This window comes from Ostrea edulis, chromosome 3 (assembly GCF_947568905.1).
Source record: "Ostrea edulis chromosome 3, xbOstEdul1.1, whole genome shotgun sequence".
Classification (NCBI taxonomy): domain Eukaryota; kingdom Metazoa; phylum Mollusca; class Bivalvia; order Ostreida; family Ostreidae; genus Ostrea; species Ostrea edulis.
The window spans coordinates 76,924,415-76,939,740 of NC_079166.1; the positions used below are offsets into that span (position 1 = coordinate 76,924,415).

General features: G+C 36.9%; 1 protein-coding gene across 5 annotated transcripts in view; it reads right to left on the reverse strand.

Moving 5' to 3' along the window:
• The window catches only part of LOC125676214 (uncharacterized), a 499,894-nt gene that overhangs the window by 41,742 nt on the left and 442,826 nt on the right, over nt 1-15,326 (reverse strand). For all 5 annotated transcript variants that reach the window (XM_056159047.1, XM_056159043.1, XM_056159044.1 and 2 more), the window contains 2 exons: nt 12,451-12,960; nt 11,005-11,232 (listed from right to left, as the gene is read on the reverse strand). In XM_056159047.1, the coding sequence (XP_056015022.1) occupies nt 11,005-11,232; nt 12,451-12,960 (738 nt within the window). The remainder of the gene's footprint in view (nt 1-11,004; nt 11,233-12,450; nt 12,961-15,326) is intronic.

Genomic DNA, 15,326 nt, shown 5'->3' on the forward strand with positions numbered 1-15,326 from the left:
TTGTAGCTGCGTGGTTTCTTTAACGTGCCAGCGCCTGCCGCGACAAGGGACCCCCGTTTTAAGTTCATAACCCCAAAAGAACCGTGATTCTCATTTCTAGATGTCGAGCGCCTGCATGGCGAAGGAACGCTGACTACATATGTTCAAGGTTTAAATCTCGAATTCACAACCTCCCGGTTATGAAGCGAACTCTGTCACTCAGCTCCCGCGATTGAGAAAAAGTTCACAGATTTCTCCTATATATTCCCGTGTAAAAACTTTAATCCCATATTGTGCGCATCCTACAGAACACAATTTGAACAAATTAGAATTAAGGAATTAGGTCTTCTTTTTTTCGTGGAATACCTTATTCCAACGATAAAAATCATTTATCCGGGTTAGAATAGGTCTTCCGTACCCCTTGCTTGTCGTAAGAGGCGACTAAATGGGGCGGTCCTTCGGATGAGACAGCAAAAACCGAGGTCCCGTGTCACAGCAGGTGTGGCACGATGAAAATCCCTCCCTGCTCAATGGCCATAAGCGCCGAGCATAAGCCTATATTGTGCAGCCCTTCACCGGCAGTGGTGACGTCTCCATATGAGTGAAATATTCTCGAGAGGGACGCTAAACAATATTCATTCAATTCATTGATCTGATAAAAGATATGATTTGAGTTGAATTAACGAGTTATTCTTAGACTACATTATATATCATTTCGAGATGGTGTTGTTTACTGTTGAGCAAACGGATTTCTTGTGGACTGAACAATGTAGTTATAAAAGGATGAGTTAGAGATAAGTCCTGTTTAGAGAAAATTGCTGGAATTTTGTTGAGTGGAACTGGAATTATGTGCAAAGTTCGATTTCGGTAATAACGGAAAGCGTGGGACACGTGATAGTCATGATGTGGGATGCCAGGTATAGGGTTCTCTTGAGGGTTGTCACGGCATCCAGGTGGACAAGTGAGTGTTATAGAGCGTTTTTCGAGTTTTATCAGTGAACTTCGAAGGCGTCACAGCTGTTGTAACGTCGTACGGATGCCTCGTCTCGGTGCCCACTCATAAACATATTATGCCGGAGTTGGGAACCATAATCGTTAAGGGCTACGATATTACAGTGTCTCTGAGGCAGTGTGCGGTGGATCTGGTATTTGGGTTCGTGACATGAAGGAAGTTGTCGCAAGGTGCAAACTGGACTACTGTCATTCCCGGTTGAATACATTTAACTCTCAGCCCGAAATTCCAGAAACAGAAGCGCGTTGTCATATTAGGGGGGGGGGGGGTGTGTGTGTGTCTCAAATAGCCATCTTTATTTCATTTTGCATAATTAATTATTATTTATATTTGATATTTGTTTGTTTTTGTTTAATAAATTTATATGTCGATAAAAATATTAAGTTTTTTTTCTTTTCAGGATTCCCTAATCTATATATAAATACGAAGCATCCAGAGGAATCCCCAACATTCTAATAGAAAGTAGTTCCTGCTATTTATTATTTTTTTGTTGAATACGATATTCCAATAATTTTTCAATCAACGAAAAAGCGTGCAACATGTAAAATTAAATGATTCTGTAAAACTTGGAGATATTTGCATATCGATATGCATAAGCAGGGCTCCTTCAGAACATTTTGAAAGCAAACTTTTATCTGCACTACCTGGGCATGTTTGCCTACTAATATCAATATTCGTAAGTCTACTGTTAAAAAAGTGTTCCTCTATATATTCATACAAAATACTGACACTATATTGTGGCCCCCATCCTACCCACGAGGATCATGATTTGAAGAAATGTCTCCTTTAAAAAAAAATATTGAAACGAAAGCTGTTATTTTGAAGATGAAGCACTCTAAATGGATGGAATATCGACGAAAATTGGAAATTGTAATTAAAATACATGTTTCAATTGAAACCCGTTGATTTGTATCATATTTGAAAACAATGTGTCCTTGAACATATATGACAAGCTTAGAAGAACAAGAGGCCCATGGGCCACATCGCTCACCTGAGTTACCTTGGTCCATATCAGAAGATTTTACATATGTATTTGCATGTAAAACCGTAGTCCCTATTATGGCCCGAACCTACTCCTGGAGGCCATGTTTTTTTGCAAACTTGAATCTACACATGTCAGAAAGCTTTCATGTAAATGTGAACTTCTTTGGCCCAATGGTTCTTGAGAAGAAGATTTAAAAAAAACAAAAACAAAATCCTATATATTTGTATGTAAAACTTTGATTCCCCTTGTGCCCCCCCCCCCTCCCCCAGGGGCCATGATTTGAACAAACTTGAATTAGTCTAGTCAATCTAGCTCAAAAATGAGGAAAACCTCCAACTAATTGCAACATGCAACAGAAATGAAATTTTGATTATTCATGGAAGAAAACACATGCAAACAACATATTAAAAATCGGCTTTTGTATTTCCATGGGAAAATTGGAATTTTGGGGTAAAAGGATGTGTTTTTTCATGAAAATCGCTAAAAACTGGAAATTGAGGAAAATGTCCATATTATGTAATATACAGTAAAAATAAGTTTCATATCTCAAATTTCAACCTGGGATTGTTCGATTATTATTTTTTTTACAGCAGAATATATTCTTTCCTTGACTGTAATTTTTGGGTAAAATCTTGCTTTTTTGAATATAATTGTTAAAGGTTGAAATTTTAAGAAGAAAACCCACATTTTGTCATACATTTGAGTCTACCAATAAAAAATTGATGTTAGGGTTTATTTTAAAAACTGCTCAACAAGTAAGATATATAGATTATCGGCAATGTATATGAAAAATACCATTTTAGGTAGGAAAACCTACCTTTTTCTAAAACAAAAATAGTGAAAAACTGGAAATAATAGGAAATGACTGTTTTATAAAAGAGATGACAGTGATCTTATGAATTTAAGAATAAAAGTCCAAATCCACAACTAAATTTTCTTCACCAAAATTTAATCTTCATTTTCCAACAAAAAATCGTTAAAAACTGGATTTCGGAAGAAAATACTTTTTCCTGTCCATTAGGCATATATGAGTTACCACATGAAGATTTATACATTAAAATAAACTGTTAACACAAAACAAGTGCCCCTTCAAAAATGCTCTGTAAAAGATGACCTACATTTTTGCAGTTACTCCCCTTACATCGGAAGTTGGAGGCGCGCTTACCATTCCGGTCCTATGTTTCACATAAATACATGTAGTATTTTAAAACAAACAGTGTATAGTAAAGCTTACGTTACCAAATTCTTTATTAAGCTTCGTTTCAAAACTTTGTACTACATCTATGACGAAACAAGGTTCAGTTTCTTCGATTTTATAAAGAAATCTTTAATACGTGCTCTTCGTCAAGTTCTAGAGTTTGAGAAAGAGGGGGGGGGGGGGTGTTATAGCCGTATTTGATGTTTAGTTCTATCCAAATTATTGTGCAATTAATACCGAGAATTTCAGTAGTAATCTGTTTTAAAAACAATGGACACATAGAATTAAAAGCAAAAGGAATCAGGCACGCAGCATCGTAAAAGGGGGGGGGGGGGGATGTGAAGATAATTTCACAATATTGCCTGAAAATTGACAAGTAAATTTTAATCCAAAGTTATAAAAATCCTTCATTGGTGTGTGTGTGTGTGGGGGGGGGGGGGGGTAGTAAGGTTGATCTCTCAGTTCAATTTTACACTTCCACTGTGTACAGTTCACGACAATGCTATTTTTAAAAAAAAGAGGAGGGAGGGAAACAAATCTGTCTAAAAATCGACCTCTGTACGTAAACATTTATCAACTTTGCATGTAATGATACAAGGTGTAGAGCCATTATTGCTACGTGCCTGATAATTATATAAGTGATCATTTGAGTAATTGCAGTACAGTTCAGTCCATGTTTTTACAAGTACAACGGCTAGTGTCACAATTTGCCTTGCATTTACAGCGAAAAACGTTCAAAAGTTTATCTGGCGCGACTTGTAATTTAGTTTTAACGGATACAAGAATTGTTGAAAGCAGTGATAAGCCCCAATTCGAAGGATCCAAATTAATCATTTCTTTAATCCACTCTATGACTTAAAAAATTCTTGCAGTCCTCCTTTTCTGCAGCTGTAGTTAGTAGTTAGTGGCAATGACTGAACTTATAAAAATGATAGTGTTAGACAATTCTTCACAAAGCAAATCTCCTATAAGTATCTCTATGGTATTCCATCGTACAAAGTCGATATGACATCGACACCAGAATATATCTTTTTCTCGATGAAATACTCATATAGGAAGGTGAAGATAACGAACAGTGATCCATCTCGTAACTCCTATAAGCAATACAAAATAGAGAGGTGGGCAAACACAGACCCCTGGATATACCAGAAGTGGGATCAGGTGCCTATGGGCTATAAGGAGTAAGCACCCCATGTTGACCGGTCACACCCGCCGTGAGCTTTATATCTTAATAAGGCAAACGGAGTTACCCTTATTCAATATCATTGTGCCAAAAATGGCCTAACAATCTATATGAAACAAGTCAGACAGATTTGACCCAATGATAGGTTGTATTGGCAAAGTAGATTGTTATAACGACCATAAATTTTGCGAAATGCTGACTTCAAACGAAACAGCTGAAACCCCTTCACCATCAACTTGTTTGTCAGTAGTCTGCCTCCATTTATAAACTAATCATATACATAATTTTTTCCCGATTTGTCTACATTTTGACTATACAGGACCTGTTCCGATGCCGAACATTCTTGACATTGCGTCACATCCTGTGAATGCATCTACAAAGGGCAAGGATTGACAAAGTTTCGTTTCCTAAAAAGACGTCTGGTTTTAACGATATTCTTCACTTAGGGGCAAGATCAAAAATACAATGTCTCACAAAAAACTAAGTTCACATAATTTTCACCAAGACCCCCCCCCCCCCCTTTAAAACTTAATATGACAAATGTTGAAACTAATCGAATAACAAAAAAGGAACGTACGATTATAAATAACACTATGTATACCTTTTCTACTGTTTATTTACAAATGAAAGTGTACATTAAATCTATTAAATGTTCATTAATATGTTTTAAATATTATGTGGTATTCAACAGTCGCTTGTCTTTTTCCTTTTTCCACTAAAGTGTAATCGATGTCGGATGACAGAAATTTGCGGGAGTTTTTTTTCCCTCCCCCTAACTAATTGAATTTAAATTTTCATCCGACATTGACTTCGTCCCTTAGGGCAGTTATGTTTATTTCAGAGTTCGTTGCTATTTCTGTGCTTTATATATAGACATTTCAAACACAATGTGCATTTTGTATGATCTTCTAAAATTTACGATAAATAACTGTATCCCATTTCCATTCTCAATGATCGTGTGCCAGCTTGGCGAGAATTCCATCGTCATCGAAAACAAGTTTTGTCTTGAATAGATGGCCGGGCGGTCTAGCGCGCTGTTCGCATGCTGCTAGGAGATGTGGTTCCGCAGGTCGTGAGCCCAAGACTAATTAGAAAGATTTTTATTATTTATATTATCAATGTTTTATTATCATTATTACCCATGAATGACTCCCCAAACCTGAATTTGAAAAAGAAAAGCAAAAATACTTTACTTACTTAATTTTATAAAAGTTTTTAATACAAAACGCTTGCTCAAATGATGAAGATACAAAATAACTGAAACGTTTAACCCGAATGGCTTTCCATACTTTTTTTTTAACAACCGTAATTCCCCCTTGTAAATTGACACTAATTCTTTAAGATTTCATTTATAATTGATTATTCATAACTTCTAAAGTAAATACTGTGTTTTAAAATTAAAATTAATGCAGTAGAGGGTCAAACAAAATATTTTGAAGCTTTATTCGCGAAAGTTCCCCGGGAATGGAAGTCGACAAAGAATATGAGATGCTGCGCAATATTGTATGTATATAGAAGGTCTTAAAATCACCTTTTTAATACAACTGTTAAGCTGTTTAATCGCGTTTTTTATTACATGCACTTTAGATCGTCGTGTATAACTTTATTCCGATGACTGTCACAGTTAAGTTACTCCCCTTTACGTGTACGGCGTGCCGTAAACATCACAAATTATCGATGGTTTACTAAAACATTTAAGTCTAAATTTTAAATATTTCCCATTGTCCGATTTTGTCCGATTTTTTGTATTTTGTTAATCACGCTTTTGTTTATTAAATTCCGTCGAGTTTGTTTCTGCTGCAATTACTTTGAGGTGATTTGCTAGGTTGACTAGACTAAATCTGCATTATGTCAGAAAGCTTTCATGTAAATATCAGCTTTTCTGGCTTAGTGGTTTTTGGGAAGAATATTTTTAAAGACTGCCCCTATATATTTGCATGTAAAACTTTGATCCCCTATTGTGGCCCAATCCGACCCCCGGGGGCCATGATTTTAAGAATTTTAGAATCTGCACTATATCAGGAAACTTTCATATAAATCTCAGCTTTTCTGGCTCAGTGGTTCTTGAGAAGAAGATTTTTAAAGATTTCCCCTATATATTAGCATGTAAAACTTTGATCCCCTATTGTGGCCCCATCCAACCCTCCCGGGGCCATGATTTTGACAATTTAGAATCTGCACTACCGAATAACCTTATCTATAAATTTCATCTTTTCTGGCCCAATGGTTCTTGAGAAGATTTTTTAATGCCCTACTCTATTTTTACCTTTTCTTCATTTTCTCCCCTTGGAAGGTGGACTGATCCTTTATTTTAACAATTTAAAATTCCCTTTACCTAAGGATGCTTTGTGCCAACTTTGGTTGAAATTGGTCCAGTGGTTTTTGAGAAAAAGTCAAAAATGTCAAAAGTTTACAGACGGACGGACGCCGGAATACGGGTGATCAGAAAAGCTCACTTGAGCTTTTAGCTCAGGTGAGCTAAAAAGGACATTGAAAGGAAAGCTGCCATTTTGAAGCTGAAACAATATTTATTGATGAAAAATCCTAAAGTAAGAGAAATTCCAGCGACGTACCTATTTATGTTAATCCCTCCTAAACCTATGACGGATCAATCACATTTTTTTCTGAAAGTCACATGCAACGCCTAAAAATGCTAATTCTGACTAGAATTTGTCCAATTTAAATTCCCTTTCTTACAATCCAGAGAGCGGTGTTCTCAATTCGCGTGGTTTTAATATAAATTGTAATGTTCGCGTAACAATGTTGTGAATCTACGGAAGCCAATAAATGTCGGGGTATAGAATTAATTTCAATTTAGCAGGCGCCGCCACTTAATTTATCTGACGGCCGCCACTTAATTCATTATCTGGCGACCGCCATATAAATCAGCTGGCGGTCGTCGCTTAATTTAACCGACGGTGGCCAGTTATTCAACTCTCTCTCTCTCTCTCTCTCTCTCTCTCTCTCTCTCTCTCTCTCTTGTTAGTAAAATGTTGAACCGAAAAGTGAACGGAATCTAAGAATGGGAATGACTTATGTGGACAAGATAGCAAAACTTTGGATTTTTTAAAAAAATGCACCAAAATAATTTTATCTTATGATTCTGCATCATAAATTGACAAAGCGAGGTCAAACGTTAGTATCAAATTTGATAAAGCGTTTAATAAGAATTTAGTAATTTCGGCATTGGTAGAGGCGTTAGCGATCAGCAACATCTATAGGTAGAGAATGGAAATAACATGCGCGGTTTATATGACCCCCCCCCCAAAAAAAAAGGGGTCGAAAGTAACTTTTTCTACCACAGGCTAATTTTAGCCTGTGAGTAAAAAATGCACAGGCTAAAATGAAAACATACAAGCTAGAATAAAAATAGTAAAGCAGTGTTTTTTTTCATTTTTTTTTAATCAATGATATTCCCCATCCTTACTGGGCCTAGTGGGTCAACAGGCATCGTTTGAACAAGACACTAATTTACGTAAGTCATATGGTGCAATGTATAGGTCTCTTGATTATCGCACCTCTAATCCACAACCTGTTTACCGCAGGCCTAGATTCAGTCTTCCAATTCCATGCCACATCAGGGTTGTCACTAGTGATTTTTCAAAGCGAATCGCGGACTCGTGGTTTTATAAACAGCACGATCACGGGTCGCATGAACTTTTTTGATAATCGTTTACGCGGTGAGCAGTGCACACGTGCCTTCACTACAACCTACGGAAGCATATTAGGGCCGCAGCAGTATCTCAATATGACAATAAAATAATTTAGATAGGACAGTCTAATGATTCTGATAAAACTAACTTCCGGAAGACTTGGTAAAACATAGACTACGGTTTAAAAAAAAAGATAAATGAATAACAAAAACCTCGTACTTCAATTCAATGTAATCACCCCTATAAGTAAACAGGACTCGTGGCACATGTCTATGTTTTCCATCATAATGCAATGCGCGATGTCCGCGTTTCTTAAAAAAAAATCATAAAAGAATAATCCGGATAGAGACGGTAGTTGAAATCGGTCGTCCATGTAAGCGTTTGTATGATTCAGAGTGCAAGTTTAAGAAAAGCGAATAGCGCATCACCGTATAAAACGGATACGATACGGTCATAATTTGTAAATCACCACTTGCTAAGATTTTCGAGTGTCCACTATTTATACTCGCTATTTTTCAAATGTACTCGCATTTTGCGAGTATTTCTCGCTAATCCCGATCCCCCCCCCCCCCCCCCCTTTCGTAGCAAAGCGTCAATAACGCACATGTACATGTATCAATATACACATAATACCGTGCATATGTACACTTACAACAGGAAATGTGGTATGTATAAAACAACGATAATACATTATCTTATTAAGTCGTATTGCTTGTCGTAATAGGCGACTGATGGGGCGGTCCTTCGGATGAGAAACGAAGCCCCATGTCAGAGCGGGTGTGGCACGATAAATATCCCTCCCTGCTCAAAGGCCGTAAACGCCAAGGAAACGGTGACGTATTTCCTTAAGAGTGAAAAATTATATCTACAACCAACAAACCACTTAATATGGATCATAATCGTCACTACTCTCATTGGTTCTGTTTCAGTCTTTCTTCAGGTTCAACACTAATCCGCAGGGTATCGGTAAATGTACGAACTTTTTCATCGATCCATCCCAAATGAGGCAAAAATTTATACCCAACGTACTCAATTATTGAATGACTGATGTTTTCCACCGCACTTAACAATTTTTCAGTTATCTGGTGACATCCAGTTTTTATTGGTGGAAGAGAGAACCCAGATACGATGTACCTGGGAATAGACCACGACCTTCCGAAAGTAAAATGGGAAACTTTCTCATTTACGTAGTAGTTACCCCATATGATATTGTTGGTTATGTGCAGATACCCGATGGGTGTGGTCATAATGACACGAGGGAGCGTAGCTCCCGAGTGTCATTATGACCACGCCCATCGGGTATCTGAACATAATCAACAATATTATATGGGGTAAGTGACTTGTACCATAGTTTACTATTATTCACTATATTTTATTATAGCTTTCGGAAGCGCGGTCGCCTGTTTACAATATGATGCCAATTGTTATGTCTTTACATTACACTTTGAACACCATATATTTCTATCATAATGACTTTCTATCACCGAAAAATGTATGTTCGTTAATTGTTTTTTAAAAAAGCCGTTTTTAAAGTGCATATAAATGTTTGGACTGTTGGTTTTGATATTTTTATTTTAATACATATTTTGACTAAATTGGCTGGAAAAACATTTACATGTATACACAATAGATTTAAAAAAAAAAAATGGAGAAACATAAGAAAAAAAAAAAAGAATTGTAAGACGCGAAACCATAAAAGAAACACAAGTCTGATTCACTCTGTTCGCTAAACAAGTTTATCTCTCAAACGCGTTCTTATCACGTGACTGGGTCTTTTATGAAACTCTTTATAAATGATACCCGTATTTCTACTTACACGTGTTTCTCGACTTGAGGAGAATATGGAAATAGAAAGTCTTTGGGACGAGACCATTGACGATATTATCTTGTATTAAGGTTTACATGTAAGTGAGATTCAGTGTGAATATCTATAATGTATTTGGAGAATTTAGTCTGAGTCAGTTATCCGTGTTTGATATGTGCAATTTTGATCTGGAGGAACTTCATACAGTGGACAGTGATGTTGATTTGTTTTTTCGAGAATGTGGGCGGGGTTTGAAGAAAAGTGTGGGTTATGTACAGATAACCCACACTTTTAACAAAAGAAAAAACGCCAAGCTATGGTACAATGGATTCGAACCACCTCCACCTGAAGTATGGATATTACTATCCCACGTGCATTTTATTATACCGGTAGAAGGTCAATCTCTAAAGCTTAAAAAAGGCGTGAAACGATTACATGAATCGAACGAGGGATGGGATAGACTGGGAATTCACACATTTCAGAGAAATTATTGCCATCAAAATATTCTAAACAAAAAAGGGGGAGGTTAGTAATATCCATACTTAAGGTGCCTGTGTTCGAACCCGCGTCGACAGAGGTGAGATGCCGGATGACTTTCAGCGCGATGCTCTAAACACTCGGCCTAGGAGGCTTTAAAATTTAATGTGTCACATAAATGTATTATATGCCAACTGGAGGACTAAATTAGATTTAATCATCTTGAAAACATCTAGTTCGATGAAAGGAAAGTTTGATTTTCCCGAAAATAGTGTTGTTGGAAAAAGTATTTGATCTGTTGTTTTCGGCGGGGGGGGGGGGGGGGGGGGGGGGGGGGGGCTTTATTCATTGTGTAACCTCATAAAAATGACAAACCCGGGGAAAGGATGTTACTCCAAGGCACCTGCTAAATATTTTTCATGGTTAGTTAATGGATTTAATATACATACATGCATTACAGTAGTATAAAGAATATGAAACGGTGGGTTCCGTGGGTGACTCCCTATTCTCTCTGTAATTTCTGCTCCCCTTCATAATAAGCTTTTTGATTTGGCACGTTAAAAAACCCTCAATGCAAAGCCACTGAGCGCTAAGCGTAGGTCTACATTTGCGGTTTTGCACCAACAGCTGATGGAGATTATGTATTCTAACAAACTATTTGAAGTAAATCAAAGAAAGTTTTTTGTAAGCCGTGTTTATTTCTTTCGACTTACTGTGCTTTCTGTAAGCCGTGTTGTTGATGATGTAAATATCCCAGTGTGGGTGGGGACCTATACAGGATCTCACGATGTCAGGTCTCGCTTCATGGTCTAGTATCCAGAGCCATTTGACGTGTTGTACACTGCCCTGTGATTGTACACACTCTCCGGTCTTCTGTAAGTCCTCTAAAAACGCTCCTCGTTCACTCTCAGTCATGCGTACTTTATCTAGAGGGATGCTCACTGAATAATATATAAATAAATATCGATTAATTACACGCTCCTCACTCTGTGTCAGATTATTTAGAAGTTCATTAGATTGTTCGAAAATGTGTTGAGGAATACATATATATAACAAAGGAGAATTCCCAAGGCATAACCAGGCATACTGCTGCTTCATTTACAAAAGCTCAAGTCAAACATAGGGTATCCAATTTCAAATGTGAAAAGAAAGTGCAAAGGAATTCTAGAATATCACGAACTTGTATATTTTATATCATGTTCAGAAATTGCTATACCCCACCCTTCTTTATATAACTCAATATAAATTAAGTCTTCCAACTATATTGGTCATAACAGAGAACTCATGGTCAAAATTCTGAATTTCACGCAGTGAAATTCATTCATTTTACTTATACAAACTTACATCTAGTATTCGAATCCGATGTCTTCACTTTTTAAAAAAGAAAAGTTGTTTGCGAGTAGCAGCAGCTAGTATATACGTACATGTATGGCATAACTACCCCCCACCCCCACCCCTTTAAATCACCTAGTTGAATATTTTAAAGTTACATGCACATCTATATGTTGTTACTGAACCTTGCGTTTTAAAATGACTCACATGAATACCAGATCATACGGTTATAGGGGTATACCATGAAGTACATCCGTATGCTACTAATGGTGCGAAGACGTAATTTTGTTTAAAAGTTTATGATCCGCCCCTGTACATATATAGTAACTTAAAACTGCAAGTAGAGAACCACTGTGTTGTAACATTGCCAACACCTGTAATGTTCTCTTTCTCATATGATCCCTCATACGTCATTATTGGGTATTTTTTTCACTTTTGTAAGTGTTTAGAAAGCAGTATTACGTGTTAACTTTAAGATATACAGAATAAGAGTGATCTCCCAGTAGTGACATCTTACATGTGATGTGTAGAGACAGAGGATACAATGTACATTAGATATAGCGATGTGAGATACTGAATAACAGGACTGAGACAGACATATGATATATAACGTCAGTCAAGAAACTCTAACTTCAATGTTTAATTTGGCCGATATTCAAATGAAAGTGTGAATCCTCAGTTATGTTAATGAATCGAGTTAATTAGAAGAAATTATAGCATGTAACATGATTTAAGAATGTCGATATACATGTACTAATCAACGTTAAGAGAATATCAAGAGATTGTTCTCCATTTGAATTAACAACAAGATGAGAATATCAACTTACATGTCTGTGACACTTTATCACAGATACTCGTGTCCTCCATGGTGACGTGGGTCAGTATGTTCATCTGTAGACGGCGTATGAGTACGGAATCATAGAACGAGGCGTCAATAATGACACATTTCTCTCCAGACTTCCTGGTGTATCTCTGTGATCTCAGATACCTCACTGCTGTAGTATAACTGAATAAATGATACACGGGGATCAGTGTAACAAGATGATCTAAATAATTACGTTCTATATCACGTCCTATAACACGGTACATGGTCTCGTCCTTGGCGTCCTCAGTGATGTCTACTCCGTCCTGATCCCAAAGAAATCCACGTGACTTCAGTCCGTCCAGAATCCGCTCTGCCTCCTCACTTGTTACATGATTCTTACCACACATCTTCGCTCGTATATGATTAAGAATGTCCCGCCCGTCTGTATCAGTAAAGTTGGGGGTACCGGAGTTAAAATACAGACAAATAAATAACACGGCCAACTCGTCATCAGACAGGAAGGAGAACTGGTCTGAAAGAAAATGTTATTCATAAAATGAATTTGAAGTAAATAGTGTGATACTTATAAATCCGATTCACTGTAGATTAAGTGTATGATTGATAGGTATACGTATGTACTGCACATCCTTGTCTATTTCATAGTTTTCATTTCAGATTTCATGCGTACTGTGCATGTAAACATAGGTTGGCTTTAACTGGAATATTCCCGGGGAGGAAGAGAGTTTCAACAATACTTTTAATTGGGAAAAAATACATATCAAACAATGAGTACATCACAAACAACAACTTGTAAAGAGTCTGAAGTTCATGAATACTACAAACACTGTCACAGTGTATATATAACTGATATAAACATTGGACATTTTATTTACTATGAGGATCCAATGTTAAAATTATCAGATTCAGGAAACAAAAATGAGAAATTAATGAAATTAAAGGGATAGAAGTCATCGCGAAAACAATTTGTCATTTGTTCACCAACATAATCTTTTGAAATCTTCTTTATGGAATTTTTCAAATGTAATAGTTTTGAATTGAAACCTACGAACACGGGGGAAAGTGCGGGGGGGGGGGGGGTAGAGTTCCATGGTCATTTTATGTACTTTTGTATGAATAAAAAACAAAGTAGGCCACACTCTTCAAATCAAAGTACTTAAAGTACTCGTGGGAGTTGAACATTGTGGAAATTCAGTTAGAAAAGATAGCACTGGAAGGGTAGGGGGATAAATGACTGAATGTTATCATGATTTTAGATACAAATCAACTGTTGTTGTTTTTCAAAGCGTTACAACAGCAAACATGGATAATGGAAGGCCCATGGGCCACAACGCTCCTCGTGGGCCACAACGCTCCTCGAGTAACTGAAGTCGTGTTGTTGTTTTCTATGATTTCACCCCTTTATATTCTCATGAAAAATGTGACCACATATTATGGCCCAAACTTTCAAATCAATATGGTTATCAATGCCTTGCAGTTATGAAGAAGTTTTTCCCCTGTATATATACATTCAAGTTTAATCCTAGTTATAGCTAATTCTAAGGATTCATTACTTGAAAAGCTAGTCCAATATGCTAAACTGTCACCTGAGTATACTACAGTCCTGTACAGGATCAATGGAATGGTAAATAATTGTATAATAACTCAAAATAAATGAAATGCAAAAAAAATAAAAATTGTCGGGCATCGGAAATGCACAAGCCAAGTTGCGCAAGGAATGGGCATAGAGGGAACCGGCAGAAATGTTTTCAGGAATTATCAAGCAGGGAGCAAAATTTTGCGTACATAAATTTCAGCCGACTTAAATCCTGTGTGACCTTGACCTTTAACCTTGACCAAAATCAATAGGCTTCTTTGTCTCATCAAGGGCGATAGTCCATCTAAGTTTAATTGAGATCCTATAATTTGTTAAAAAATTATGGTGAAGAAAACAAAATTTTCTCCAAATTTCAGTCTATTTATAGCCACTGTGACTTTGACCTTGTGACCCCGGAATCGATAGGCTTCTTGTCTTACTTAATCGATCTAAGTTTGATTGAGATCCTATAATTCGTTCAAGAGCTATGGTGCGGAAAACAAAATTTTCTCCAAATTTCAGTCTATTTATAGCCAGTGACCTTGACCTTTGACCTAGTGACCCCAGAATCGATAGGCTTCCTCATCTTACTGAGGGTGACAATCCATATAAGTTTGAATGAGATCCTATAATTTGCTCAAGAGCTATGGTGCGGAAATGAAATGTTGATGCGTGCCCGCCTGCCCGCCCAAAGGCACTTCATCAGATCATAATCCGAGTTCGACTTCATCGCAACTCCGCTAAAAATGAAACACTAGTCAAATAATGTTATTTGTTGCCAAGGTATTTGGGATATTATACTGTGGCTCAAACAGGGGGTGAATGAACCTGACAGTATGGAAAGCATATAGTGGAATCAGACTTGTGATGCTGGAAATCTATAGTGATTAATAAACTATACATGTACAAGATCCATAACTATTTTTTTTCCTTCAGTTTGTGAGGGAGAATCCTCATGTCTCTTTCATCTGTAGACAAATAAACAATGTGTTTTGACCAGAGCAATTTCCAGTCCTTTTTGCAGCATAAATTCAACATTGTGGCAACTGGGTTAAACTTTGATAGTGAAGTAATACATGGCAGCACCTTATCCCATGCTCTTAAAATTTCTGTTTGACACATACTCATGACATCCACTCAAACATTACAGAGTGCAGCAAAATCCCATTGTAATAGGGGATTCAAAATGGATAACTGGTACAAAGTATGGTACATACTATTCAAAAAGGATAATGAATTTGACATATTGATGTCTTGGAAAAGGAAATTCTGACATCAGGGCTCTAAGCGTTTTCAAACATTGT